General features: G+C 41.1%; 1 protein-coding gene across 1 annotated transcript in view; it reads right to left on the reverse strand.

Annotated features, from left to right (window-relative positions):
• Nucleotides 1–4,601: 4,601 nt before the first annotated feature.
• The window catches only part of LOC105002568 (cytochrome P450 2J2-like), a 31,998-nt gene continuing 9,352 nt past the window's right edge, over nt 4,602–27,247 (reverse strand). Inside the window, exons 5-9 of the mRNA XM_010859268.1 lie at nt 26,158–26,334; nt 11,974–12,115; nt 11,464–11,651; nt 8,661–8,799; nt 4,602–5,454 (exon numbers count right to left, since the gene is read on the reverse strand). Of these exons, the coding sequence (XP_010857570.1) occupies nt 5,276–5,454; nt 8,661–8,799; nt 11,464–11,651; nt 11,974–12,115; nt 26,158–26,334 (825 nt within the window). The 3' untranslated portion in view covers nt 4,602–5,275. The remainder of the gene's footprint in view (nt 5,455–8,660; nt 8,800–11,463; nt 11,652–11,973; nt 12,116–26,157; nt 26,335–27,247) is intronic.

Raw genomic sequence — 27,247 nt, forward strand, 5'->3', positions numbered from 1 at the left:
AAGACCTCAAGGAACTATAAGGTAGTTTTAAACTAGTGCAACACTTGCCCAGCTCCTTCCCCTTGGCTAGGTGCTGAGTGAGCAGGCAATAATACTCAGGTCCCACCTGCATCCTGGAAGGGGTTGACTGCTCATGTCACTGACTTTCCCAACTGCTGTCTGAGGATTTGCCTTCTAACCAGCCTGCATCTGGGAGCTAATGTTAGAGTTATTCGCTCAGTCATGTCCGACTCTTCTCAGCCTCATGGACAATACCCTACCATACTCTTCTGTCCACGGAATTCTCCAGGCAAGAATACTCGAGTGGGTAGCCATTCCCTTCTCCAGGGGATCTTCCAGGGATCGAATCCAGGTCTCCCACATTGCAGGCAGATTCTTGACTGAGCCACCAGAGAAGCCCCCTGGTGCTAATGGGTATTATCTGGGGGCTATTGGGGTAGGTAATTATTATGCTTCACAGCTTAAAGGGGCATGTGGGCATTTCCTTTGGTTTCTCATTGGCTTGCTCCAGTGAAAATCCAAGCCTCCAGCTTCTCCCTAGAAAGAGCTGAACTGTACAGTCAATGTCCTCACTTTTCCAGCTGGCTGTTTAATGGTTTAACTTGCCTTTCTTTGGGAGGCCTGCATTAGTCACCCAGGGTTAACAGAGAAGCAACAATTCTGAATGGCCCTGCATGCTTTTCCCATCACACTCCTCAGCTCACTCCAAAATACCCAGCTCTCAGCTACACTTTAGGATGAGTTAAACTGCATACTGGTACTCTGACTTACAGTTGCTGCCTGAGGATCTGATTTCTGACTTGCCTGTCTCTGAGAGCCCGCAGGACAGGCAATGACCAGTCTACTGGGAGTTTAAACAGGTATGCAGGTACTTTCTGCAGCTCCTACCCTTCCCTGCCTGCAACAGTGATAAAATCAAGCTCCCAGCTTCTCCCTAGAGGAAGTTGAACTTCACATCAAGACCCCCACTTTCCAACTGCTACCCAAGGGACTGCTTTTAACCCACCTATGAAACCTAACATTACACAGCATTTGCTAAGACTCTGGGAGAAATACAGCAAAGCAACCATTTGAAAGAGTGGTTGGTCTGAATAAGGGTGCAGAAATTTGCCACAGTTCTTCACCCAAGTTCATTGTATAGCAAGTGAGTGATAAACTCCAGCTTCTGATGTCTCACTTAGAGAAGGACTTGGTTTACTCATTTAGTGCCCCAAGTTTTCTAGCTGTTATTTGACCTACTGACTTGTCACCTTTTCTGAGGACTTGACATTCTTTATTTTCCTGGGGGGAAATAAGAACAAAGATGAAAGTTTGGACAAGCACAGTAGTCTGAGAGGCACTCAGAATCTCTGGCCAGAATAATTGGTGAGGTTTATCTCATACTATACACAGAAAGTCCATGAAGCCTGGGAGAGGTGCGTGTTTTATCTGATGTGTAGAAATCAACAGAGAGTCAAGGAAAACAAAGAAGGAAATATGTTCCAAATAAAAGAACAAGATAAGTTTCCCGAAACTGATGCCAAATAAAATGGAGATTGGTGATTTACCTGGCAGGGAATTCAGAATAATGGTCATAAAGATGTTCACCAAGGACTGAAGAGGAATGCATGAACAAAGTGAGAATTTCACACAGAAAAATTTAAAAAGTACTAAGCAGAAATCGCAGAGGTAAAGAATACAATAGCTGAACTGAAAAACTTTAATGGGCTTCAAAACAATAAATCAAGCTGAAAAAAGCATTGACAAACCAAAAAGACTGGCTGTTGGAAATCAGAGGGTAAAAAGGGAAAAAAGATAGCTTAAAGGACTTATAGAAAGTTCAGAGAGTCCCAGGAGGAGGAGGGGACTTCCCCGGTACATCAGTTGGCAAAGAATCTGCCTGCAATGCGGAGGACCCTGGTTCGATTACTGGGTCGGGAAGATCCCCTGGAGGAGGGTATGGAAACCCACACCAGTGTTCTTGCCTGGAGAATCCCCATGGACAGAGGTGCCTGGCAGGCTACAGTCTATAGGGTCATAAAGAATCGGACATGACTGAGCAGTGAAACAGTGGAGCAGCACAGGAGGAGAAAGAAAGGGAAAGTTTATTCAAAGAAATAATAGCTGAAAACTTCACAAACCTGGGAAAAGAAACAGCCATTCAGGTCCATGAATCCTAAAGGATACCAAATAAAATAAGACCCACACCAAGACACATTACAATCAAATTATTAAAAGGTTAAACAGAATTTTGAAACAAAAGAGAAAGTGATTTGTTAGGTACAAGGGAAGCCCCATAAAACTATAAGCAGATTTTTCATCAGAAATCTTGCCCTCTAGAAGGGAATGTGATGATATATTTAAAATTCTGCAGGGGGAAAAAAACTGCTAGCCAAGAATACTGTATCTGACAAAGCTGTCCTTCAAAAATGAAGAGGAAACAAAAGACTTTCACAGATAAAAGCTGAAGGATATTAAACAACATAAGAGCATAAGAAATTATGAAACTCATTGATAAATGTAAATATATAGACAAAAACAATTCTATATTACTATTACAGTGGTGGTAAATCATTTTTCATTCTAGTACAAAAGATTGATTAATGGATACACAATATAAACAGATGTAAGTTGTGACATTACCATATAATGGGGGAGGAGAGAAAGATTTGTTTGCAAGTGAAGTTATCTTAAATAGACGGTTACAACTATATTTTATATAAGCCCCATATTAACCATCATGTACACCACACCCTATCCTGGGACCAATTTGTCCCTGACCCTTGAGTGATGAGAGGGGAGGGCTCTGCTCAGATGCATAGGACATCTCTTACAGAGGGTCACATCTCCAAGATTGAAAAGCATAACAAACCTACCACATACATATAAAAACTAATGTGGTGGCAGGGGAATACATATGGGACAAAAGAACAAGATAAAATCACAGAAGAACTAAGTGATGTAGAGACAGGCAGTCTACCTGAAAAAAGTTCAGAGTAATGAACGTAAAGGTGATCAAAGAACTCAGGAAGAGAATGTATGCACATTCTCACATTCAGAGTGAGAACTTAGAAGTTTAAAAAATACTTAGAAAATATAAAGAACAAAAAAGCAGAGTTGAAGAATATGATAAGTGAAGTGAAAAATACACTACAAGAAATCAAGTTGGCCAGATGATGCAAAAGAATAGATCAGTGAGCCGTAAGACAGAGTAGTGGAAATCACTGCTATGGAACAGAATAAAGGGGAAAAAAATGAAAAGAAATAAGAGCAGTTTAAGAGACCTCTGGGACAACATCAACTATAATATTCACATTATAGGGGTCCCATAAGGATAACAGAAGAAAGAACCTCAGAAATACTTGAAAGATAATAACTGAAAATACTCCCTAGCCTGGGAAAGCAAACAGTCAACAAGTCCAGAAATTCCAGAGAGTCCTATACAGGATTAACTCAAGGAGGAACACACACACACATCACAATCAAAATGAAAAAAAAAAAAAAATGAAAAGGGAATATTAAGAGCAACAAGGGGAAAGCAACAAATAAAATACAAGGAAATTCCCATAAAATCATCAGATGATTTTTCAGCAGAATCTGCAGGTCAGAAGGGAGTGGCATGTCATATTTAAGGTGATGAAAGGGGAAAACTTGCAACCAATAATACTCAGAGAGGCTCATGTTCAGATTTAATGGAGAAATCAAAAGGAAAATTTAGAAGAATTCAGCACCAAACTAGTTTTACAACAAATCCTAAAGGAACTTCTGTAGGCAGAATAAAATAGAAACAATAAAGTATGGTAAAGGCAAACAGTAAAGGTAGGAAACCATCCGATCCTACACTGATGAGCAGGTTAAAAGACTAAGGCAGTGAAAAAAAGTTCATGATTGGGCTTCCCTAGTGGCTCAGCTGCTAAAGAATCTGCCTGCGAAGCGGGAGACCTGAGTTCGATCCCTGGGTTGGGAAGATCCCCTGGAGAAAGGAAAGGCTACCCAGTCCGGTATTCTGGCCTGGAGAATTCCCTGGATTGTATAGTCCATGGGGTTGCCAAGAGTCGGACACAACTGAGTGACTTTCACAAGGTAGTAAAATCACTTGCATCCACAAAAAGCAAGCAATTAGATGTAAAATATGATATAAAAACAGTAATCACGGGCAGAGAGTACAAATGCAGGGTGTTTAAAATGCAATTGGAATTAAGAGATCAGCAAGCAATATATATGATTGCTCTAAGTTGCTGATCTACAGCTATATAGATTGCTATACAAAAACTTTACGGTAATGTGTGTGTGTTAATCGCTCAGTCATGTCCCACTCTGCGACCCCACAGACTGTAGCCCGCCAGGCTCCTCTGTCCATGGATGGTAATGGCAAAGCAAAAATTTATAATAGATATGCACATTTTAAAAAAGTTTCTTCCTATACACACTCTGCAAAATGCTGATCAATTGTGTTAAGCCTGGGACTTAACTTGTCAATCAAAAGCTGACAATCAGTTTTCAAGAAAAGATCACACCCACCATATCGTTATCCCAACATGGGGCTTGGGAATAAATGCCCAAGATGGGGTTTAAGGTAAAGAGGCACATAAAAGACAGAAAACACGTCTACATTTGTTCCCCAAATCTGCCTTCCAGGTTTACTTTATTTTGCTCACATTCTTCTTAGCTCTCGTGTCCAACACCAAGGTAGTGTTTCCGTAGGTAAACCAGATGAATCGTTTCTCCATAGAACCCTATTTGTCAGGAATTTACCTGCCCTGCTGACTTCCCAGGAGCTAGTCTGAGGGAGAAGCAGGATAAGCTTGCTCAGTGCTACCAGTGTGAAGGCCTTTCTGGCCTAGGTCAGTGGCTGCCCCCGGGCCCAACTTCTAACTCTTATCCACCATTTGGCACCAGTTTGACCCAGGCCATCTCAACAGGCCAGAAGCAAGTCCTCATCTAAGGAAGGTCATAGAAGGAAGCAGATCAGAGCTATGACTTTTATGATGTGCTTTATGATTTCCAAACCACTTAAAATCCATTCTTTCCTCTGATATTTACAGCAATTTTTCCTTTAGAGAAGGAATCATTGTCCACTTTAAATCTTCTGGATGAAAATGGAATCACAACGTAACTGATTTCTTCAAGGTCCCACTGGAGACGGTAAAGCCTGAATGCAGTTTCCTGTGTCTGGTTCCTATGATCTGTCCTAGAGGTGCTGGATGCTGTTCCCTCACTTCTGAGCAGGCCCCGAGCCTTGAGCGGGGACAGGCCCATTCTTCCTGCTCTCCTTCACTCCCCCGCCCCAACAACTTCACCCTCGGGGAACAGCACAGAGCCGGTGGCTGACTGGGGAAAGGGTCAAGCTAACTCTGAACTTCAGGCTCAACTTCTCATTCTCTGGAGGCCTGAAGGTAAATTTTTGCAGAAGTGAGGTAAAGAAAATAAACAACTCAGTCCTGGCCAACTGTTCTCCAAGGCACATCCGCTTTCCTGAAAGACAAAAATGTGAGTTACCTGGTTAGGTGGTCTGTGTCAGCAGGGACGGAAATCTTCCACCACGTCTTGCAAAACCTGAGCAAATGGCAGGCCTGCCTGGCCCTGGGCCTTTACGTACTCAGCTTAGTTGATCACAGCCACCTGGGGTAACAGAAGCCCTCCAAGCTCATTCCACCTTCACACATTCAGTGCCTTCAGGGCTCAGACAGGTGAGCAAGGGTGAAGGGGCCGGGTATAGAGGAAACAAGCGAGGGCCAAGGTTGACCTATAAATGTGGTCGAGCCGAAAGTCTTATCAAAAATCCATTAGCAAAGGACAAAAGCAAAACTCTGTGTTTATCTCTTTCAATTTTCAAAAAAAAATTGTTGAGAAGTAAAAGAAAGTCAGTGTTAAAGCAAGGTTTCTCAAGTATGAGGCACCTTTTCGCTATGTCGTTTCCCTCCTTCACGACCGGGAAGCTCCCTGCCAGGGCTCCCCTTGCAGGGCCGACCCCATCTCATCCCAGCCATGCATCACCTGCTCCAGGCTTCCCCTAGCCCCTCCCCTTCATGACGCCCTCTGCCCCGACTTGGGCTACAACACCCCACACTGGTCTCTACCATCATCTCTCTTGGGGGTGTTTTACTTTCTCCCTAAGTAATACATGTTTAACTGCAAAAATGAAAAAAAAAAAAAAGTATAAAGACATTAAAGATGTTTGTAATCCCCCAATCCAGAAAAAACCCTTGTTAACATTTGATGTAGTTGCTCACTATCTCTGTAAAGATTCTCTTGCACTCTGTCACTGAGATGACCCTCTGTAGTTAATTCTGGGTGTAACTTCTGCTACTTTATTTCCCAGTGCAATTACAGTTGTGCCTCTTTAGGCTCAGTGGTAAAGAATCCGCCAGCAATGCAGGAGTGGCTGGAGACATAAGAGATGCTAGTTCGATCCCTGGGTGGAGGAGATCCCCTGGAGAAGGAAATGGCAACCCACTCGAGTATTCTTGCCTGGGAAATCCCATGGACAGAGGAGCCTGTATATATGTATAATTGAATCACTTCGCAGTACACCTAAAACGAATACAATATTGTAAATCAACTATACTTCAACAAAAATTTTAAAAAAGAAACCAGAAAGTTGAGTCTTCAGCCCTTTTAAGCCAATTCCTTGGGCACATGACCTTGGATGAGAAAAAACCTTATCTTCTTATTTCCTTTCACTGAGAAAGGAGCTACTAATTGCTTTCCTAACTGTTAATAACTGGGTTGCTGTAAGTATAAAATAAAATAATTTGCTTGCAAATGAAATCTGTAATTAAAAGGATGTGTTACAACTCTCAATGTGTTACAACAAAACAGTGAAGCAAGAATAATTATAATACTTAAAACAGCTGAAACTTGTTCTATGATAGGAAATATAAAGCTCTTGTAGATAGGAAGACTGGAAGGTTTTCCTACATCTCATGTCTGCTTTCATGTTAGAAAGTTACTTGTCCAGTGTGAGCAAAGGTAGCATAGAACCAGAGGAAGAAAGACACAGAAGATCTAATCAGAGTCAGTTCAGATACACGCAGGACAGTGTCCTACATCAGGAAAGCCTGGGCTGTGAATCACTCCTACATGAGTTCAAATTCCAGTCCCTCCCTTTCTGTGCCTCTGTGGCATGATCAGCAAAACTATACTGTCAGAGAAAGTCAGTCCATATTTAATTTAATGATAAGAAAAGGAGAAGGAAATGGCAACCCACTCCAGTATTCTTGCCTAGAGAATCCTGTGGACAGAGGAGCCTGGTGGGCTGCTGCCCATAGGGTTGCACAGAGTCGGACACAACTGAAGTGACTTAGCATGCATGCCTGCATTGGAGAGAGAAATGGCAACCCACTCCAGTGTTCTTGCCTGGAGAATCCCAGGGATGGAGGAGCCTGGTGGGCTGCCGTCTACGAGGGCGCACAGTCAGACACGACTGAAGTGACTTAGCAGCAGCAGCAGCAATGATAAGAAAACTATTATGAATTTCAAGTGTCAACTTACTGTAGCATTTAGTTACTTTTTGGGGGAGACACTGCTAGAAGAGCACAGGCTTTACTATTTGATAAACCTGGTCAACCTGAGTTCTAGTTGTGCCCTGTGAGCTTTAAGACTGTAGATCCCATAGTTGGCCCTGATAAGCTCCACTTTTGAGCCTTATCCCCAGTGTGGTGATTGGAATTTGAACCTTGTAACCTTAAACTAGAACACATGGTCCATGAAAGTTGCACTGGTCTTTTTTCTACCTAATTATTGTCATATTCACAGGGTTGCATAATTGAGACATAATATATGCTCAGGAAACATTTATAGATATAAGGACTTAGGAAACAATTTGAAATGATCTCAGCAGCATAACTAACTCTTTATTTGGTATACAAAAAAGAATTTTTCTTACTCATTTTACAATATTATGAGTAAAACACCCAACTGGCTGGCTGGCTGGGAAACAAGAGAGAAAGAGTTTTCTCTGCATTCTCATTCATATTTCAAGTTATGCATCATATAAATGTATCACCTAGATTTGTAAAGGGTGGTTGTTGTTCAGTCACTAAGTTGTGTCTGACTCTTTGTGACCCCACATACTGCACTACACCAGGCTTCCCTGTCTTTCACAATCTCTGGGAGTTTGCTGAAACTCATGTTCCCTGAGTCGGTGATGCTTATCTAACCATCTCATTTAAAAAGGCAAAACGACCTCTGCAGGAAGAACTTACAGAGTAGAATCTCATCTACTTAAGTCCATGGTACTTAGAATCACTTGTGATGCCCACAGTGCTAAGGAAGCAGCCTTCCCCATCCCTTTCTCAGCAATTAGCTTCACGTTTTTGTGAGTGGGAGGCCCTAAAAAGATCTCAGAACATTCAAAGCTCAATAAAGATGGTGAGTGTCCAATCTTTTTTGTGGGTAACAGGCAGAGGCTAAGCTCCTATCCCCCAAGTTTCTAGGGAGGGAACAACTTGAAACTGAAATCTCCATCAGAGTCAAGCCAGGGCTCAGGAAGTAAAGGCATGAGTCTTGGTGATGCACAGCCTAGGGAACCTTAAGGTACAAACAGCTGCAAGAGTGACTCATGCTGGGTAGGGCTGTCTGGAGACATTCCAACTAAAGCAAAGCATCACAAGAAGAAGAGTAGGGAAGGGCAGAGAGAGGAACTCTGGGTCCCCATGCTCCTATTTCTTGTTACTCACCTATTGAAAAAGGCAGAAAGGATTCCCTTTTCTTAAACTGTCCATTCTCCAGAAAATGCTCTGGATTGAAGGTGTCAGGGGTGGCCCACTCTGTGGGGTCTTGGTGCAGTGCAATCAGGTTAGTCATGACCATGGTGCCCTGGAGAAGACAGAAGTGACTCATGCAAGACAGGACACAACACATGTGTGCAGAGGCAGTCCCCCTGCTCACGCAGCCCAGGCTCCAGGGCTGACAGCACCCTGAACTCCCTCCGTCTCCCCAACTCACCACCTTCTGAGGCCAGCCCCTAGCACCATGCTCCTTGCCATGGGACAGCTTACAATGGTGCACTGAAATTGTCTGCTGGGAATTTTATCAGGGAAGTGTGGCTACTCGAGTGCAGAATGGATCCCTTCAGGGACTTGCCAGTGTAGAACTTGGGAAGGAAGGTGTGTGCATCAATAAGAGAATAATGTGACAGTGGGCAGGCAGTTCTGGACCAAAATCAACCCAGTTGCTCAGTGAGATGGCAGCTTCTCCAACATGAAAAATGTCTCATTCATCTAAGATTCTCCAACTCTCTTCCCTTCATTGTCTAGCACATTCCACAGAAGATTTAATGACAGAATCAGGTCACCCAGTGAAAGGAACCACTGTCCTTCCCAGTGCCCAGCAAGAAACCCAGGAGTCCTCCTTAGTGCCTCCCTTTCCCTCATTCTGCTTTCATCCCATCCTTCACCAGGCTGGCCACTTTTCCTTGAAATTCCTCTCGATTCTATCACCTCCATGTTATGTCCTCCACTTCCTGGTCCAAGTTACTACCTTGGTTGTCCACACTCCTACAGTAGGCCTAACTACAACTCTATATCCTCTCCCCGCTTCAAAGTGCTTCACACACGGAAAGCAGAGTTAGGTCTGGACATGATTTGGTTGTCACTGCTATCCATCCACTACATCTGGAACCTGATAGATACACTCCAGTATTTCCCAGCACTCTTATATTAAGGACACATCACCTGCCCTCTATCTGAGTCATGGTCCTTCTGCCTGCACTCCCACTATATCAAGCCTCTTTCAGTTTCTCAATCATACCACTTGTTCCCATAACTTTCTACATGGTGGCTTCCGGGCTTCCTCACTAGACCTGCTGGTGCCAGGGTCTTTGTCCCTGGCATGAGCCCTGGTCGCCCCCTCCCTCTGCAGGAGACCTTCCAATATTAGTAGGTAGGTCTGGTCCGGTCTCTTATGAGGTCACTGCTGTTTTCCCCTGAGTGCTAGTGTGCACATGATCCAAGAGTGGAGTTGATATTTCCTGTAGCCCTGTGGAATTCCTGCAATCAAAAGCTGCTGGCATTCAAAGCCAGATTCCTTCGGGCTCAGGACTTTCACTCTTGTGGGCAGAATTTCTGTATTGTAATCATTTTCCAGTTGCAAGTTCCCCACCCAGAGATTTGTTCTAGTCCTCACAGAATACTACATCAGAAAAAAAATCTTGTAGAACCAGTCTGTTGAGCTAGGATGGTTCTCTGGAGCCAACTGAATTGCTACGAATATGTGAAGATCACCTGTAATATCATTTAGACCTCAGAATTCACCCATAAAATGGTCAATCAATAAGAAAATAGTAAATGCAATCACTGCGGGAATAGCTGCTTTTTCTAGGGCTGCAGGGACCGTGACCAAGACGAGCCCAAAGGGAGGTTCTTCCAGTTTTGCCTTGAGATCAACACCAGGTTCAATACACAAAGAGGGACTCAGATTGGATTGGATCCACAGAAATAGACCAAGGTGGCGAGAAAGCAAGGTACTGTATATGTGCAGTGTTCTGGTGAGATATTATGGGGCAGAGGAGAGCTGTTTGCTGAGATCCTAGGAGTGATGGGCAGAGAGAGAGCAGAATTGCCTTTGTGAGGAGAGGGAATTTAACAGGGCCCTGCTGAGAACAATTGCAGGAACACTCTCTTGAAAGCAAGCCAAATGAAGCAACTCCAGTGGGAGACCATGGTGTAGTACAAAAAAGATGAACCTGGGCATCAGAACACTTCTATTTCTTTAACCCAACTCATATGACTTTGTAGCCAAGGGATCTTAAATACAAGATCAATCAGCTCTGAGCCTTGATGCAAATTCGTAAAATGAAGATAAGAGAATGATTGAGAATTAAGACATTTTGAAAGAATCTATATAGTTCATAGTACATAACCACTCCTTAAAAAGCATTCATTAGTTCTCTCCTTTTGTGATATTTAATGTGCACAGGCTTGGATTGATTCTCTTGTGAGGTAGTCCCATCAACAGACTGTAAGTCAAGGCAATACCTGTGGGATATTATGTTAGAAACACCAGTTTAATGTGATGGCCCAGGAGATCTCAACTGTCCCTCACATTTTAACGTTCTATAGCCCTAGGATTGTGAAGCAGAATTTTCCAAAAATAAATCTGGCAAGTCACTATCCTATCAGAAGCCCTCCCATGACAAAGAAAAGGACTTCATGGCAAAGGCTGACTGAGAATTGCTGCCTGCACATCATGCAGTAAAAAGAATGAGAAATCTCACAGCAGAGAGAATTCAGCCTTTGCCTGAACGTGCTTGACGTAGGAATTTCCATTCTTCTTCAGAACACCAATTACCATTGATCTGATAATGTTCTGAAGACCTCACATGAAGAGAGATATCCAGTATTAGGTCAGTAATTACATCTCTCTCTCCCCATTTAAGTGTTTCGCTAAGACAAGAAAACAGGTCACTTTTCCAGGTGAGAATCCCACCATTTAAAATATGAGCTTGGAGATCTGAGGCTGTTGGTGTGAGCCCCTAATTACCTTGGGCAGGCGGTATCCAGCCAGGGTGGTGTCCACTGCCACCTCCCGGGGCACGTTCAGAGGGATAATGTTCCCCATTCGCAGCACCTCATGGATGACAGCGTTGGTGTAGGGCATGGACTCTCGAGCGGCCATGCTTGGCTGTTGTGATTGGCCAAGCACCCTGTCAATCTCAGCTTGGACTTTTTCTGAAAAAAGCAGAGGTGGTTCTATTATTCTGTTTTTCCATAACTCTCCTTGAGCCTGGTTAAGTTAAGGAATGAAATAACCAGCATCAAAATGGCTATCTTAGGCTCTCCAGACTAGCTTCTCAGGGAGGTATGAGAGCGGGAAGTGGGCCCTGCTCTGAGACAAATTAGGTGGCAAACTCTTGCTCAACAACATTCCTGCTGGAAAGCTCTCTGAGCTTCAGATTCCTCTTATTAGTGAGAGTGAACCAACATTCCCTATAGATGAACTAATTTATGGAAGCATACTGGCCTGGCCCAGCCCATCCACTAATGAGCTCACCTTGGATTTCGGGGTTAAGGGCCATGAAGAGCAGCCCCCAGCGCAGGGTGGTTGAAGTCGTCTCTGTTCCAGCAAGGAGGAGGTCCAGGGTGTTGTAGATGAGGTTTTCTTCACGGAAACTTGAAGTAGCATCGCCCTTATGCTAAAAAATACAGCGATTATTGACTTATCCAGATGGTTCTTAGTTGCCACAACATAGGAGGCTTCATCCTAGTGAGAACATGGGAGGAGAGATTCCCCCAAGAGAAATGACTTTTCCTTTGACCATCTCAGCAGGCCAAGGCTTATTATTGCAGTATCATTAGCATACTCCTGCCCCAAGTGCTGGAATCTCTTGTCACCGTGGATGGGTGAAAGTTGAGACATCCTCTTTACTTCCATATTTTGGGAGAATCTGTTATTTATTATTATAACAGTATATTATTATATTGGAAATATAATAATATTTGGGTTACAATATTAGCCACACCTTTTACTATGTATATGACTTGACCAAGTTACTAAACCTTTCAAACTACATTCAATACCCATCCCTCAACTGGCATTATGAACTATGTGAGATGGAAAGGTCATAGAAGAAATCCTCAACAAATGTTTGTACTGTTATCATAAAGAATAAAATGAATTTCTCTGCAGTACAACAATTTTCATAATTTCCCATCAACATCCTCCTTTTTAGGTTAAAATTCTCTGATTCCAGCGGCCATTCCTCATGGCACTTCAGCATCTTCACCACTTTGCTAGAGAAGCTTCAAAGTGTCAGTGTTCCTCTGTGTGTGGTCGCACACCTGCACACCTTATAACAAGTGAAATCGCCTCCTCTCAGGAGAAATCAATGCTTCTATTAACGGTATAATGATAAAGTGAAATAGGAGACAGAGAAAAATGCACAATTATTTCAACTGCAAGAGTTGAAAATGAGTCAAAAATTATGCCACTGTGGCAGTGATGAGTATTAGCCAGAGGGCTTACTATGTTAAAGGACATACAACCTATTTGGCCTTTCCCATGCATCTTACAAATAACATTTGAAAGTGCATGAAATAGGGAGGAGGAAGGAATCCTGGCCAAAGTCCTCCACTTGAGGCTAACCTTTGGCATCTGACTCATGTTCGATTGTGCTCTGCACTGGGGAACTGGGAAAGAGGTAGTGGACTGGACATTGTATGGCTATTAAGAAAACAATGCTTCTTTTTCTTATCGGGTACAGGTCTTTCAGATATGGGCAGAGCATAGAGATTAGACTGAAAAGGCAGTATTTGGGCTTTCCAAAGACCTCAATTAAAGAAAGTAGGGGAAACTACTAGACCATCCAGGTATGACCTAAATCAAATACCTTACGATTATACAGTGGAAGTGACAAATAGATTCAAGGGATTAGATCTGATAGACAGAGTGCCTGAAGAACTATGGATGAGGTTCATGACATTGTATAGGAGGTAGTGATCAAGAAAAAGAAATGAAAAAAAGCAAAATGGTTGTCTGAGGAGGCTTTACAAATAGCTGAGAAAAGAAGAGAGGCTAAAAGCAAAGGAGAAAAGGAAAGATATACCCATCTGAATACCGAGTTACAAAGAACAGCAAGGAGAGATAAGAAACCCTTCCTAAGTGGTCAGTGCAAAGAAATAGAGGAAAACAATAGAATGGGAAAAACTAGAGATCTCTTCAAGAAAATTAAAGATACCATGGGAACATTTCATGTGAAGATGGGCACAATAAAGGACAGAAACAGTATGGACCTAACAGAAGCAGAAGATATTATGAAGAGGTGGCAAGAATACACACAAGAACTATACAAAAAAGATCTTAATGACCCATATAACCACAATGGTGTGACCACTCATGTAGAGCCAGACATCCTGGAATGTGAAATCAAGTGGGCCTTAGGAAGCATCACTATGAACAAAGCTACTAGAGGTGATGGAATTCCAGTCGAGCCATTTCAAATCCTAAAAGATGATGCTGTTAAAGCACTGCACTCAATATGTCAGCAAATTTGGAAAACTCAGCCATGGTCATAGGACTGGAAAAGGTCAGTTCTCATTCCGATCCCCAAGAAAGGCAATGCCAAAGAATGTCAAACTACTGCACAAGTGCACTCATCTCACACACTAGCAAAGTAATGCTCAAAATTCTCCAAGAGACTTCAACAGTACGTGAACCAAGAACTTCCAGATGTTCAAGGTGGATTTAGAAAAGACAGAGGAACCAGAGATCAAATTGCCAACTCTTTTGGATCATCAAAAGAGCAAGAGAGACCATTCACACTGACTGCTTCTCCTGAGCAGATCAGCAAGACCATGGGTGCTTGCAAGGAGCTCAATGCAGCACCATCCCACCCCAAGCCAGGAGCCGGCAGGGGACATCTGTGTGCTCCAATCCATGGGCAAAATGCTTTGAAGAGCTCACCACACACACCTTTATGGTTCTCTTTAAAGAAGCCTCACAGAAGCTTGAGGAGGAGAATAAGATGGCAGAGGAGTAGGTGGACATGGAGTACATCTCTCTCCACAGATACACCAGGAATACACCTTCAAACAGAGATGTGCATGCAGAACACCAGCTGTGAGTGGACAGGAGTGCCTGACCAGCAGAAAAGAATATACAGAACCATGCAAAACTCAGTAGGATGAAGGAATGAGGGGGAAAACTAGGAGTGGACCTGCCCTCAACCGGTGGGGGAACTGAAGCAGGGGTCCTATCCCCACATTGGGGCAATTGTATGAGTCAGAGGAGAAACATTTAAGGCTGAGAGTGAAACAGCTGATCTGTGGCAGCCTAAATGGAATGAAAACCAGACAGTCCTTGCTGCAGCCACACATACATTGGACAGGGACATAGGTTCCCTGGAAGGTGCAATGGCTGAGAGATGGAGTTTAGGGATTGTGGAGCAATCTCAGGGTGAGGGCTGCTGCTGGTTACAGAGAGACAGATCGAGGGGATGTGAACAAGAAGATTATGGTGGGAAATGCCTGTGGAGAAAACCTGGGCAGCCATGGAAGCAAAGCAATACTTCTGAGTCACGCAGTAGTGTCTGAAACATTCACCATAGCCTCTCTCTCCCCACACACCAGCATCGGTGTGAACAATAGAGAGGCTGGCCCATCAAACGCCTGATGCACTGAACTACAGTAGGACCCCACCCAGGGTGCCTCTTTAAGTGCCTGATACACAAATCTACAGAGTAGGATGCTAGCCAGGTGGGCCCCTCTGTGTGCCTGACGTGCCCAACAACAGAAAATGACCCCAGGCAAGGGAGCCCTCTAAGTGCCTGAATGAGCAGAGCTACAGAGAAAGGCTGGCTAAAGAGGCCTTCTGATCACCAGCTACAAGAGGCTTGAAAAAAGACTCTGAGAGGGTCATAACTCCTGCGATGGAGGCAGTCCGTGTCCCCGCACACTTGGTGCTGCCAGGGTCCCTGCAAGCCAAGAAGCTGCGCCACCTTCATGCTCAACTCTCACTGGGGCAGAGCTGCCACAGGCCAAAAAAAAAAAAAAAAGTCTTGCATCTATGCAAACAAGATTACTTCATTCGTGTCCAACTCTTTGTGACCCTGTAGACCCTGTGGCCTGCCAGGCTTCCCTGTTAGGGGGCTTCTCCAGGTAAGAATACTGGAACGTATTGGCCAATACTGGTTGCCATACTCTTCTAGAGCACTATATTTCCTGCTGCCCTAGCCGCCAACTCCTCTGAGTACCTGGTGCTGCCAGAACCCCTGCGACCCAAGCAGCTGGACCACCTCTGCACTTGACCTTCACAAGGGCAAACCCAAGTCCTCCAGGGCAGCCTCAGAAGCAAACCCCAATGAACGATGGATGACCCACATGCAGAGGTGGAAATAAAACCACAATTGAAACCCAGGGGCAGTGTGGCCAAGGAAGAAGACCCAAAATCTTCCCACCAGCTGTACAAGCTCCAGATTAAACCCACATGATCAACTAGGCAGTCTCTGTGCCTATGGAATATGTAAAAGGACACTGAGAGCTCGCACAAAAGAAAATGCACTGGTTCTGTTAGCTGTGGACACTGGAGGGAAGGACACACAGGAATGGGACCAGATTAAAATCTGAGCTGCACCCACAGCAGGTCCAGAGATCAGCATAGTGTTGGAGGGCATCCTAGAGAGGTGAGGTGGACTGTGACTCCCAGAGAGGAAAAGGACTCTGACAGCAGTGATTCAGGAAAAACATTTATTATTCTTATGTTTTGATTTGTTCTGTAGATTCTTTTGGATTTTTTTTTCTTTTTTCCCCCCTTTCTGTTGTAGTTGTTGATTTTATTGGCACTATGAAATCTAATTAAGCTTTTGAGCTTTTTTTTTTCCTCACATTTTTTATTGTTGTTATAAACCTCTGCCTCTATGTTGGGCTTTCACAGTTCTGTGGAGTTTTTCTTTTTTTTTTTTAATTTTAATTTTTGACTTTTTAAACCTATTATTATTTTTCTATATTTATTCCTTTGTTTGCTTTTCCTACTGTTCTTTTCCCCTGCAGTTAATCTTTAATGTATATAAATCTTCTTTATCTACCTCTATTTAACTTTGCATATCTATTCTTTCTTTCTTTACTTTCTTTCCTTTCCTCTCAACATATTTGTTAGTTTTATTTTCATTGCTTTATTCCCCAGTTGGCACCTTGCTTTTGTTTTGTTTTCCAGTTTGTGCTTTAGTTAGTTTTATTCTTAACTGGTAGATATAATTTTTGGTTTCCTTTGTTCGCCAGGTTAATCTATTCTACTTTATTTTTGTTGGACTGTTTTGATTTTGCTTATGGGTGTGTATATATATGTGTGTGTGTGTATTCAGTGACACTTTTTATTGTTGTTATAAACCTCTGCCTCTATATTGGGCTTTTGCAGTTCTGTGGAGTTTTCCTTTTTCTTTCTTTATTCTTCCTTTTTTTAATCTTCTTTTTTTTCTTTTCTTTTTTTATAATTTTAATTTTTAATTTTTTAAACCTACTATATATTTTTCTACATTTATTCCTTGGTTTGCCTTTCCTACTATTCTTCATTTTGCAGTTAATCATTAATGTATATAATCTTCTGCATCCACGACTATTTAACTTTGCATATCTATTCTTTCTTTTCTTTCCTCTCAACATATTTGTTAGGTCTGCTTTCATTGCTTTATTTGCACCTTGATTTAGTTTTGTTTTCCAGTTTGTGCTTTAGTTAGTTTTGTTCTTAACTGATAAATACAATTTTTTATTTCCTTTGTTCACCTGATCAATCTACTGTACTTTATTTTCATTGGACTGTTTTGACTTTACTTATGGGTATATATATATGTGTGTATATTCTGTTATTTTGATTATTATTTACCTGATTTTGTAACGGCCATTTGTCGGGGGTTCATCTTTGGGTTCTTGGTTTGGGGTATTTGTTTTAATCTCACTTAATACCATAGCAAACCACTTGAGGAATCTTTGTTCATGACCAGAGATCAAGCCCTGAGCCTTTGGAATGAAAGCACTGACTCCACGACCCTAGTCTACCAGAGAACTAACCCCAGGGAGTATCAAATAGTGAGAACTCACACAAAGGAAGCCACTTGACTACAAAATATGGCATCACTCAACCACCAGTAGCACCCTGTGCAGGATGCTTCATCTAAACAAACAAAACAATACAAACCCAATCGTCAGCACAGAGGATTACCACCTCACTCAGCCTTGCCCATCTGAGGAAAAACAAACAAACAAAAAACTCAGCACAAATCCCATCCTATACAAAGCTTACACTGGACCAACACTTAGGAGGGCAGAAACCAAAAAGAAGAAATAATTCAACCTTGAAGACTGAGAAAAGGAGACCTCAAACACAATAAGTTAAAAAAAATAATAATGAAAAGGCAGAGAAGTACTATGCAAATGAAGGAACAGACTAGAAACACAGAGGTCCAAATAAATGAAGAGGAAATATGCAAACTACCTGAAAAAGAATTCAGAATAATGATAGTAAAGATGATCAAAAACCTTGAAAACGAAATGGAGAAAATGCAAGAATCAATTAACAAAGACCTAGAAGAATTAAAGAATAAGCCAAGACAGACAAACAACACAATTACTGAAATTAAAACTACTCTAGAAGGATTCAATATCAGAATATCTGAAGCAGAAGAATGAATCAGTGAGCTGGGAGACAAAATTGTGGAAATAACTTCTGAAGAACAGATAAAGTAAAAATAATGAAAAGAACTGAGGATAGTCTCAGAAACCTCTGAGACAATATCAAATGCCCCAAATTTGAATTATAGGGGTCCCAGAAGAAGAACAGAAAAAGAAAGGGTATGAGAAAATTTTTGAAGAGATTATAGTTGAAAATTTCCCCAACATGGAATAGGAAATAGTCAAGTCCAAGAGGAACAAAGAGTCCCATTGATGATAAACCCAAGGAGAAACACACCAAGACACATACTAATCAAACTAACAAAGACTAAACACAAAGAAATAATATTAAAAGCAGCAAGGGAAAAGCAACAAGTAACATACATGGGAAACCCCATTTGCTTAATAGCTGATCTTTCAGCAGAAACTGCAGGCCAGAAGGGAATGGCAGGATATATTTAAAGTACTGAAAAGGAAAAATCTACAACCAAGATTATTGTACTCAGCAAGGATCTCATTCAAAGTTGATGGAGAGATAAAAGCTTTTCAGACAAGCAAAAGTTAAGAGAATTCAGTACCACCAAACCAGCTTTACAACAAATGTTAAAGGGACTTATATAGTCAAGAAATATAAGAGAAGAAAAAGATCTACAAAATCAAACCCCAAACAATTAAGAAAATGGCAATAGGAACACATATATCAATAATTACTTCAAATGTACATGGATTAAATACTCCAACCAAAAGACACAGACTGGCTGAATGGATGCAAAAATAAGACCCATATTTGCTGTCTACAAGAAACCCACTTCAGATCTAAAGACACATATAGACTGAAAGTGATAGGATGGAAAAATATATTCCTTGCAAATGGGAAGTAAAAGAAAGCCGGAGCAGCAATCCTCATATAAGACAAAATAGACATTAAAATAAAGAATATTACAAGAGATAAGGAAGGACACTACATAATGATCAAGGGAATAATCAAGATGAAGAGATAACAATTGTAAATATCTATGCACCCAACATAAGAGCACCTCAGTACATAAGACTAACACTAACAGACATAAGGAGAAATTGACAGTAACACAATAATAGTAGGAGACTTTAACACCCCACTCACACCAGTGGACAGATCATCAAAACAGAAAATTAATAAGGAAACACAAGTCTTAAGTGATACATTAGATGAGATGGATGTCATTCATATCTTCAGGACATTCCATCCAAATGCAGAAGAATACACCTTCTCAGGTACACATGGAACATTGGCCAGGATAGACCACATCTTGGGTCACAAATCAAACCTCGGTGAATTTAAGAAATTGAAATCATACCAAGCATCTTCTTCGACCACAATTCTATGAGACTAGATATCAATTACAAGAAAAAATGGTAAGAAACACAAACACTTGGAGATTAAATAATACATTTCTAAATAACCAACAGGTGACTGAAGAAATCAAAAGGGAAATCAAAAAATTTCTAGAAACAAATGGCAATGAAAACATGACAACTCAAAACCTATGGGATGCAGCGAAAGCAGTTCTAAGAGGGAAGTTTATAGAAATACAATCCTACCTCAGGAAACAAGAAAAACATCGAATAGACAACCTAACTTTACACCTAAAACAACTGGGAAAAGAAAAACAAAACAAAAAATCCAAAGATTAGCAGAAGGAAAGAAACCATAAAGATCCAAGCAGAAATAAATGAAAAAGAAATGAAAGAAACAATAGTAAAGATTAATAAAACTGAAAGCTGATTCTTTGAGAAGATAAACAAAATTGACAAACCTTTATCCAGACTCTTCAAGAAAAAAGAGAAGAATCAAATCAACAAAATTAGAAATGAAAAAGAAGAGGTTACAACAGACAATGCAGTAATACAAAGGATCATAAGAGACTATTATGAACAACTCTATGGCAATAAAATGGATAACCTGGAGGAAGTGGACAGATTCTTAGAAAAGTTCCATCTTCCAACACTGAACTGGCAAGAAATAGAAATTATGAACAACCCAAATACAAGCACTGAAATTGAAGCTGTGATCAAAAATTTCCCAAAAAACAAAAGCCCAGGACCAGATGGCTTCACAGGAGAATTCTATCAAACATTTAGAGAAGACCTAATGCCTGTCCTTCTAAAACTCTTTCAAAAAATTTCAGAGGAAGGAACACTTCCAAACTCATTCTATGAGGCCATCATTACCCTGATACCAAAACCAGGGAAAGACAACACACAAAAAAGAAAACTACAGGCCAATATCACTGATGAACATAGATGTAAAAATCCTCAACAAAATTTTAGCAACAGAATTTAGCAACACAACAAAAAGCTCATACATAATGATAAAGTTGGGTTTATTCCAGGGATGTAAGGATTCTTCAATATACTCAAATCATTCAATGTAATACACCATATTAACAAATTGAAAGATAAAAACCATATCATTTTAATAGATGCAGAAAAAGAATTTGATAAAATACAGCACCCATTTGTGATTAAAATCCTTCCAAAAAATGGGCATAGAAGGAACCTACCTCAAAATAGTAAAGACCATAAATGATAAGACTATAGCAAATATTATTCTCAATGGTGAAAAACTGAAAGTATTCCCCCTAAGATCAGGAACAAGACAATGGTGTCCATTTTCACCACTATTATTCAATATCATTCTGGAAGTCCTGTTACAGCAATCAGAGAAGAAAAGGAAACAAAAGGAATCCAGATCAGAAAAGAAGGAAAGCTCTCACTGTTTGCAGATGACATGATACTGTACATAGAAAACCCAAAAGATAGTATCAGAAAATTACTAGAGCTAATCAGTGAATTTAGCAAAGTTGCAGGATACAAAATCAATACACAGAAATCACTTGCATTTCTCTATACTAACAATGAAAACTCAGAAAGAGAAATTAAGGAATCAATCCCATTCACCACTGCAACAAAAAGAATTAAATACCAAGGAATAAACTTACCTAAGGAAACATAAGAATTGTACACAGAAAATTATAAGACACTAATGAAAAATCAAAGACAACATAAATAGATGCAGAGATATTTCATGTTCCTGGGTAGGAATAATCAATATTATGAACATGACTATACTACCAAATGCAATCTACAGATTCAATATGATCCCTATCAAATTACCAGAGACATTTTTCACAGAACCAGAACAAATTCATATGAAAACACAGAAGACCCTGAATAGCCAAAGCAATCTTGAGAAGTAAGAATGGAGCTGGAGGAATCAACCTTCCTGGCTTCAGATTATACTACAAAGCTATAGTCATCAAGAAAAGATGGTACTGGCACAGAAAAGAAATACAGATCAATGGAACAAGATCCAAAGCCCAGAAATAAACCCATGCACCTATGGGTACCTTATTTTTAACAAAGGAGGCATGAATATACAATGGGGCAAAGACAGCTTCTTCAATAAATGGTGCTGTGAAAACTGGACAGCTACATGTAAAAGAATGAAATTAGAACACTTCCTAACATCAAACAAAAAGACAAACTCAAAATGGATTAAAGACCTAAATATAAGACCAGAAACTATAAAACTATTAGAGGAAAACACAGGCAGAACACTCAATGACATAAATCAAAGCAGGATCCTCTAGGACCCACCTCCTAGAGTAACAGAAATAAAAACAAAAGTAAACAAGTGGGACCTGATTAAACTTTTGCACAGCAAAGGAAACTATAGCAAGGTGAAAAGACAACCCTCAGAATGGAAGAAAATAATAGCAAATGAAACAAATGACAAAGGATTAATTTTCATAATATACAAGCAGGTCATACAACTCAAAGACAGAAAAACAAACAATCCAATCAAAAAGTGGGAAGAAGACCTAAACAGATATTTCTCCAAAGAAGACATACAGATGGCTAACAAACACATGAAAAGATGCTCAATGTCTCTCATTATTAGAGAAATGCAAATCAAAACTACAATGAGATATCACTCACACTAGTCAGAATGGCCATCATCAAAAAGTCTACAAAGAATAAATGCTGGAGAAAAGGGAACACTCTTGCACTGTTGGTGGGAATGTAAATTGATTCAGTTACTATGGAAGATGGTATGGAAATTCCTTAAAAAGCTAGGATTAAACCCACCATATGACCCAGCAATCCCACTCCTAGGCCTATACCCTGAGGAAACCAAAATCAAAAAAGACACATGTATCTCATTGTTTACTGCAGCACTATTTACAATAGCTAGAACATGGAACAATGTTGGGGGCCAGAGTGAGGTACTCTGCCCGTGGCAAAGGTCATGAGGAAGGAGGCTCGACATACTCAAAGGCGGGATCGAGCCTCAGGAGTCCCCCTGGAAATCCTCGAGCATCTACCCCCATAACCAGAGCCTGCCTACTTTACTACTTAGTGCTCCCACCTACACCTCTGACTTTACGGGGGGCTGTCCCCCACCACCTCTTTCGGAGAAGGAGTTAACTTAGAGCTCCAGTTAATAAAAACTCCTGGGCGTGACAAGAGTGTTTTAACCTACAAACTCCTCTGAAGGTTCTCTAGCCTGCCTGACAGGCTTGTCCGGCCACATGTGATTGCTCACAGCCTCCCAACCGTAGAGAAGCACGAGATGCTTTAAACCTTCTAAAAACAGGTTCCTTAGAAAAGTTAGAAAACTATTAGTATAAGTATAATGGGCTGATTAGAAATTGTATTGGTGAAGGGTTTTTCATTTGTTGAGCCAATGTTTGTTGCTAAGACTCCATATCCCCTGCCCTTACACACATTAATGAATATATAGAAGAAATAAGTATTAACCTTTGATATTAATCACGTTAGACCTTAGGCTAAGTAAATTCTTTCCTTAACTAAAACCCACTACACCCTCACCCTATAGGAATGTAACTTTATTTGGGTGGCATCTGTTTTAAGAATAATCACCCCTGGAGAAATAAGTGTCCTGGTTGACTGACCGCTGTCACAAGGAGAGGGTCATAAATTGTCAGCAGGCTGCCTGTCCAGAAGATGATGTAACACCCCTAAGACCTCCGTATACATTTGTATGAAGCACCTGACTTGATAAAAGTCAGGACTGCTGACCCCATGTGATTTTTGCATAACATCTCAGTGTATAAAAGTAGACCATGGAAAATAAAGAATTGGGATCAGTTTCTCGAAATACTGGTCTCCCCATGTCGCTCTCTCTCTCACTGTGGCTGAGTCTAAATCTGGAGTGCAGAACCCACCATGCTTACTAATTTTGCCTGGGGTTCTAAGATCTGACCGGGGAGGCCTCAGTGTCTCCTCTCCTTCGGGAGAACGGAAGGACGCCTGCGGCCTACGTAAGTGGTGCAAACTTCTTGTCTTGAAGTTTTATTGGTCTCCCGCGTAAACCAAGCTACTCAGCCTCTTTTCTCCACTGAATTTTCCTACTGAGCTATCCTCTTTCTATTACTCTTTACATCTCTAATTAATATCTAATTGAAGCTATTGTATCCTGATCCTCGCTGATGCTGTCCCCGCTTCGAATACCCTGGATCAGCCGGGGCTGGACCCCGGCAGAACAAACTAGATATCCATCTACAGACGAATGGATAAAGAAGTCATGTATATATACACAATGGAATATTACTCAGTCATAAAAAGGAATGCATGTGAGTCAGTTCTGATGAGGTGGATGAACCTAGAACCTATTATACAGAGGGAAGTAAGTCAGAAAGAGAAAGATAAATATCATATGCTAATGCATATATACAGAATCTAGAAAAATGGTTCTGAAGAATTTATTTACAGGGCAGCAATGGAGAAACAGACATAGAGAATAGACTTATGGACATAGGGAGAGGGGAGGAGAGGTGAGATCTATGGAAAGAGTAACGTGGAAACTTACATTACCTTATTTAAAATAGATAGCCAATGGGAATTTGCTATGTGGCTCAGGAAACTCAAACAGGTGCTCTGTATCAACCTAGAGGGGTGGGATGGGAAGGGAGATGGAAGGAAGGTTCAAAAGGGAGGGGATATATGTATAACTATGGTGGATTTATGTTGAGATTTGACAGAAAACAACAAAATTCTATAAAGCAATTATCCTTCAATAAAAAAATTAATTAAAAAAAGCAAGAGAGTTCCAGAAAAACATCTACTTCTGCTTTATTGACTAAGCCAAAGCCTTTGACTGTGCAGATCACAGCAAACTGTTGAAAATTCTCACAGAGATGATAATACCAGACACCTTACCTGCCTCTTGAGAAATCTGTATGCAGGTCAAGAAACAACAGTTAGAACAGGGCATGGAACAACAGACTGTTTCCACATTGGGAAAGGAGTATGTCAAGGCTGTATATTGTCACCCTGCTGATTTAAATTATATTCAGGTCACATCGTGCAAAATGCTGGGCTGGATGAAGCACAAGCTGGAATCAAGATTACTGGGGGAAATATCAATAACCTCAGATACACAGATGATATCACTCCTATGGCAGAAAGCAAAGAGGAACTGAAGAGACTCTTAATGAAGGTAAAAGAGGAGAGTGAAAAACCTGGTTTAAAACTCAACATTCAGAAAATGAAGATTATGGCATCTGGTCCCATCACTTTATGGAAAATAGATGGCAAAACAATGGAAACAGTGACAGACTTTATTTCTTGGGGTTCCAAATCACTCCAGATGGTGACTGAAGCCATGAAAGTAAGATGCTTGCTCCCTGGATGAAAAGCTATGACCAACCTACACAACATATTAAAAAGCAGAGTCATTACTTTGCCAACAAAGGTTCATCTAGTCAAAGCTATGGTTTTTCCAGTAGTCATGTTTGGATGTGAGAGTTGGACTATAAAGAAGCTGAGTGCCAAAGAATTGATGCTGTTGAACTGTGGTGTTGGAGAAGACTCTTGAGAGTCCATTGGACTGCAAGATCAAACCAGTTAATACTAAAGGAAATCAGTCATGCATATTCATTGGAAGGACTGATGCTAAGCTAAAGCTCCAATACTTTGGCCACCTGATGTTAAGAACTGACTCATTTGAGAAGACCCTGATGCTGGGAAAGATTAAAACCAGGAGCAGAAGGGGACAAAAGAGGATGAGATGGTTGGATAGCATCACTGACTCGATGGATATGAGTTTGATTAAGCTATGGGAACTGTTGTTATACAGAGAAGCCTGGCATGCTACAGTCCATGAGGTCACAAAGAGTCGGACACAACTGAGCGACTGAACTGAACTGAAAGACCTCAAGCCAAATACTCTTAAACAAATGTCTTTATTTTGAATGTATCTGTATTCTGAGTTAATGATATTCCTACACTCTGAAATAGGGGAAGGAAATGGCACCCCACTCCAGTACTCTTGCCTGGAAAATCCCATGGACAGAGGAGCCTGGTGGGCTGCAGTCCATGGGGTTGCGAAGAGCCAGACATGACTGAGCGACTTCACTTTCACGTTTCACTTTCATGCATTGGAGATGGAAATGGAAACCCACTCCAGTGTTCTTGCCTGGAGAATCCCAGGGACGGTGGAGCCTGGTGGGCTGCCATCTATGGGGTCACATAGAGTCGGACACAACTGAAGAGACTTAGCAGCAGCACACTCTGAAATAGTGTCTCTATTTTTCCAACCCTCTGGTAGGCTGAATAATGACTCACAAAGATGTTCATGTCTCATCTCTGGAACTGGTAAATAATTTTTGACAGATATAATTTTGTAGATATGATGAAATTAATGATTTTGATATGGATTATCTTAGTGAACCCATTATAATCAGAAGAGTCTCTGTAAGAGGAGGCAAGTTGCACATTGAGAGAATACATGAGGATGGTGCAAGAGAAGAAGCTACATTGATGGTTCTGAAGATGGAGGAAAGGGGCATAAGTTCAGGGGTACAGGTAGCTTCTAGACTCTGGAAAATCCCATCAATGGATTCTGCCCTAAAGACTGGAAAGAGCCAGCCCTGTCCAACCTTGACTTGATAAATGTTGGTTGTCTTAAGCACCAAGTTTGTGGTGATTTCTTATAGCAGCAATAAGATATCAGAATTGCCTCATTTGCTCTCTAAGAACACTACTCAGGAAAATACTCAGGTTCCCTAACCTTTTCTATTTCCTGGAGATAAGCATCAATGAAGTCTCTTGCTTCAGCAGGATTCCAGTCTCTCTTGTGGTTTTCAATCATACGGGCAACAAACATCTTCGTTTTCTCCATATTACTAAAGAGTGCTTGGTGCGGACCCGGAAGGAAATTCATTATCCTTGGAAAGACATTGTAGAGCTGATGGAGAAAACAAAACAGTCTTAGAGACAAGTGGGTACCAGATTTCTACTTTTGAAGACAAAGAAACCATTGTATCTCTATATGTATTTTCTTTGCTTACATTAACCCTTGGAATCACCCTTGTCTCATCTTCTCTGTCACACCCCTCTTCTTTCCCCTCTGGCAAAGCATTTCAGCACTCCATCCAAAATAGAACCATTTTCAGACCACTTCTCAGTACTCCATGTGTTTGTCATTCTAGGACAAAGCCCCAACATTTCTTACCTAGATGCTTTAAGGCCTCCCAGCAATTTCCCTGATTCTGTCCTCAACCCCCTTCCCAGTCTAATTTCCACTGAGCTGCCAGAGAGATCATTTAACAATTTAATCAGATCATTTCACTATTTATCTTTCAATCCTCCAATGACTTTCCATGACATTTAGAGAAATTCTACATCATTCTCCTGGCCTGGAGCTCCACATGAGCTGGCCTCTCACCCTCCTGTCCCCTCTTCTGCTATCACTCGCTGCCATCTTACTCTCTCTTAGTCTTTCTAGTCCAGCTCCGTTGGTCTCTGTGACAACGTCAAGAATGACAATGTTTAGTTTTTCCATTCACTATTCCTTCAATGAAGATTGGTCTTCCTCTGGAAATTGTATAACTCTAGCCTTGGTTTCATTCAGGTAGGCTCAAGTGTCACTTGCTTGGAGATATCTTACCTGATAATTCTATAATGCAGTACTTCTGGAACCTCTTCCCATCCCCCTACTTCCTTTTATTATTTTTTCATGGCATTTTTCTCTACTATGCGTGTATATATCTTTGTGTGTGCATAAAACACCTCTTTCTAGCTAGGTAGCTAGTTACGTTCAACATAGATGCATGTTTGACTATCTATGCATTATGATGTATTCTTCATGTGGATAAGAC

The sequence above is a fragment of the Bison bison genome, unplaced genomic scaffold (genome assembly GCF_000754665.1).
Source record: "Bison bison bison isolate TAMUID 2011002044 unplaced genomic scaffold, Bison_UMD1.0 scf7180017856337, whole genome shotgun sequence".
In the NCBI taxonomy this organism is placed as follows: domain Eukaryota; kingdom Metazoa; phylum Chordata; class Mammalia; order Artiodactyla; family Bovidae; genus Bison; species Bison bison.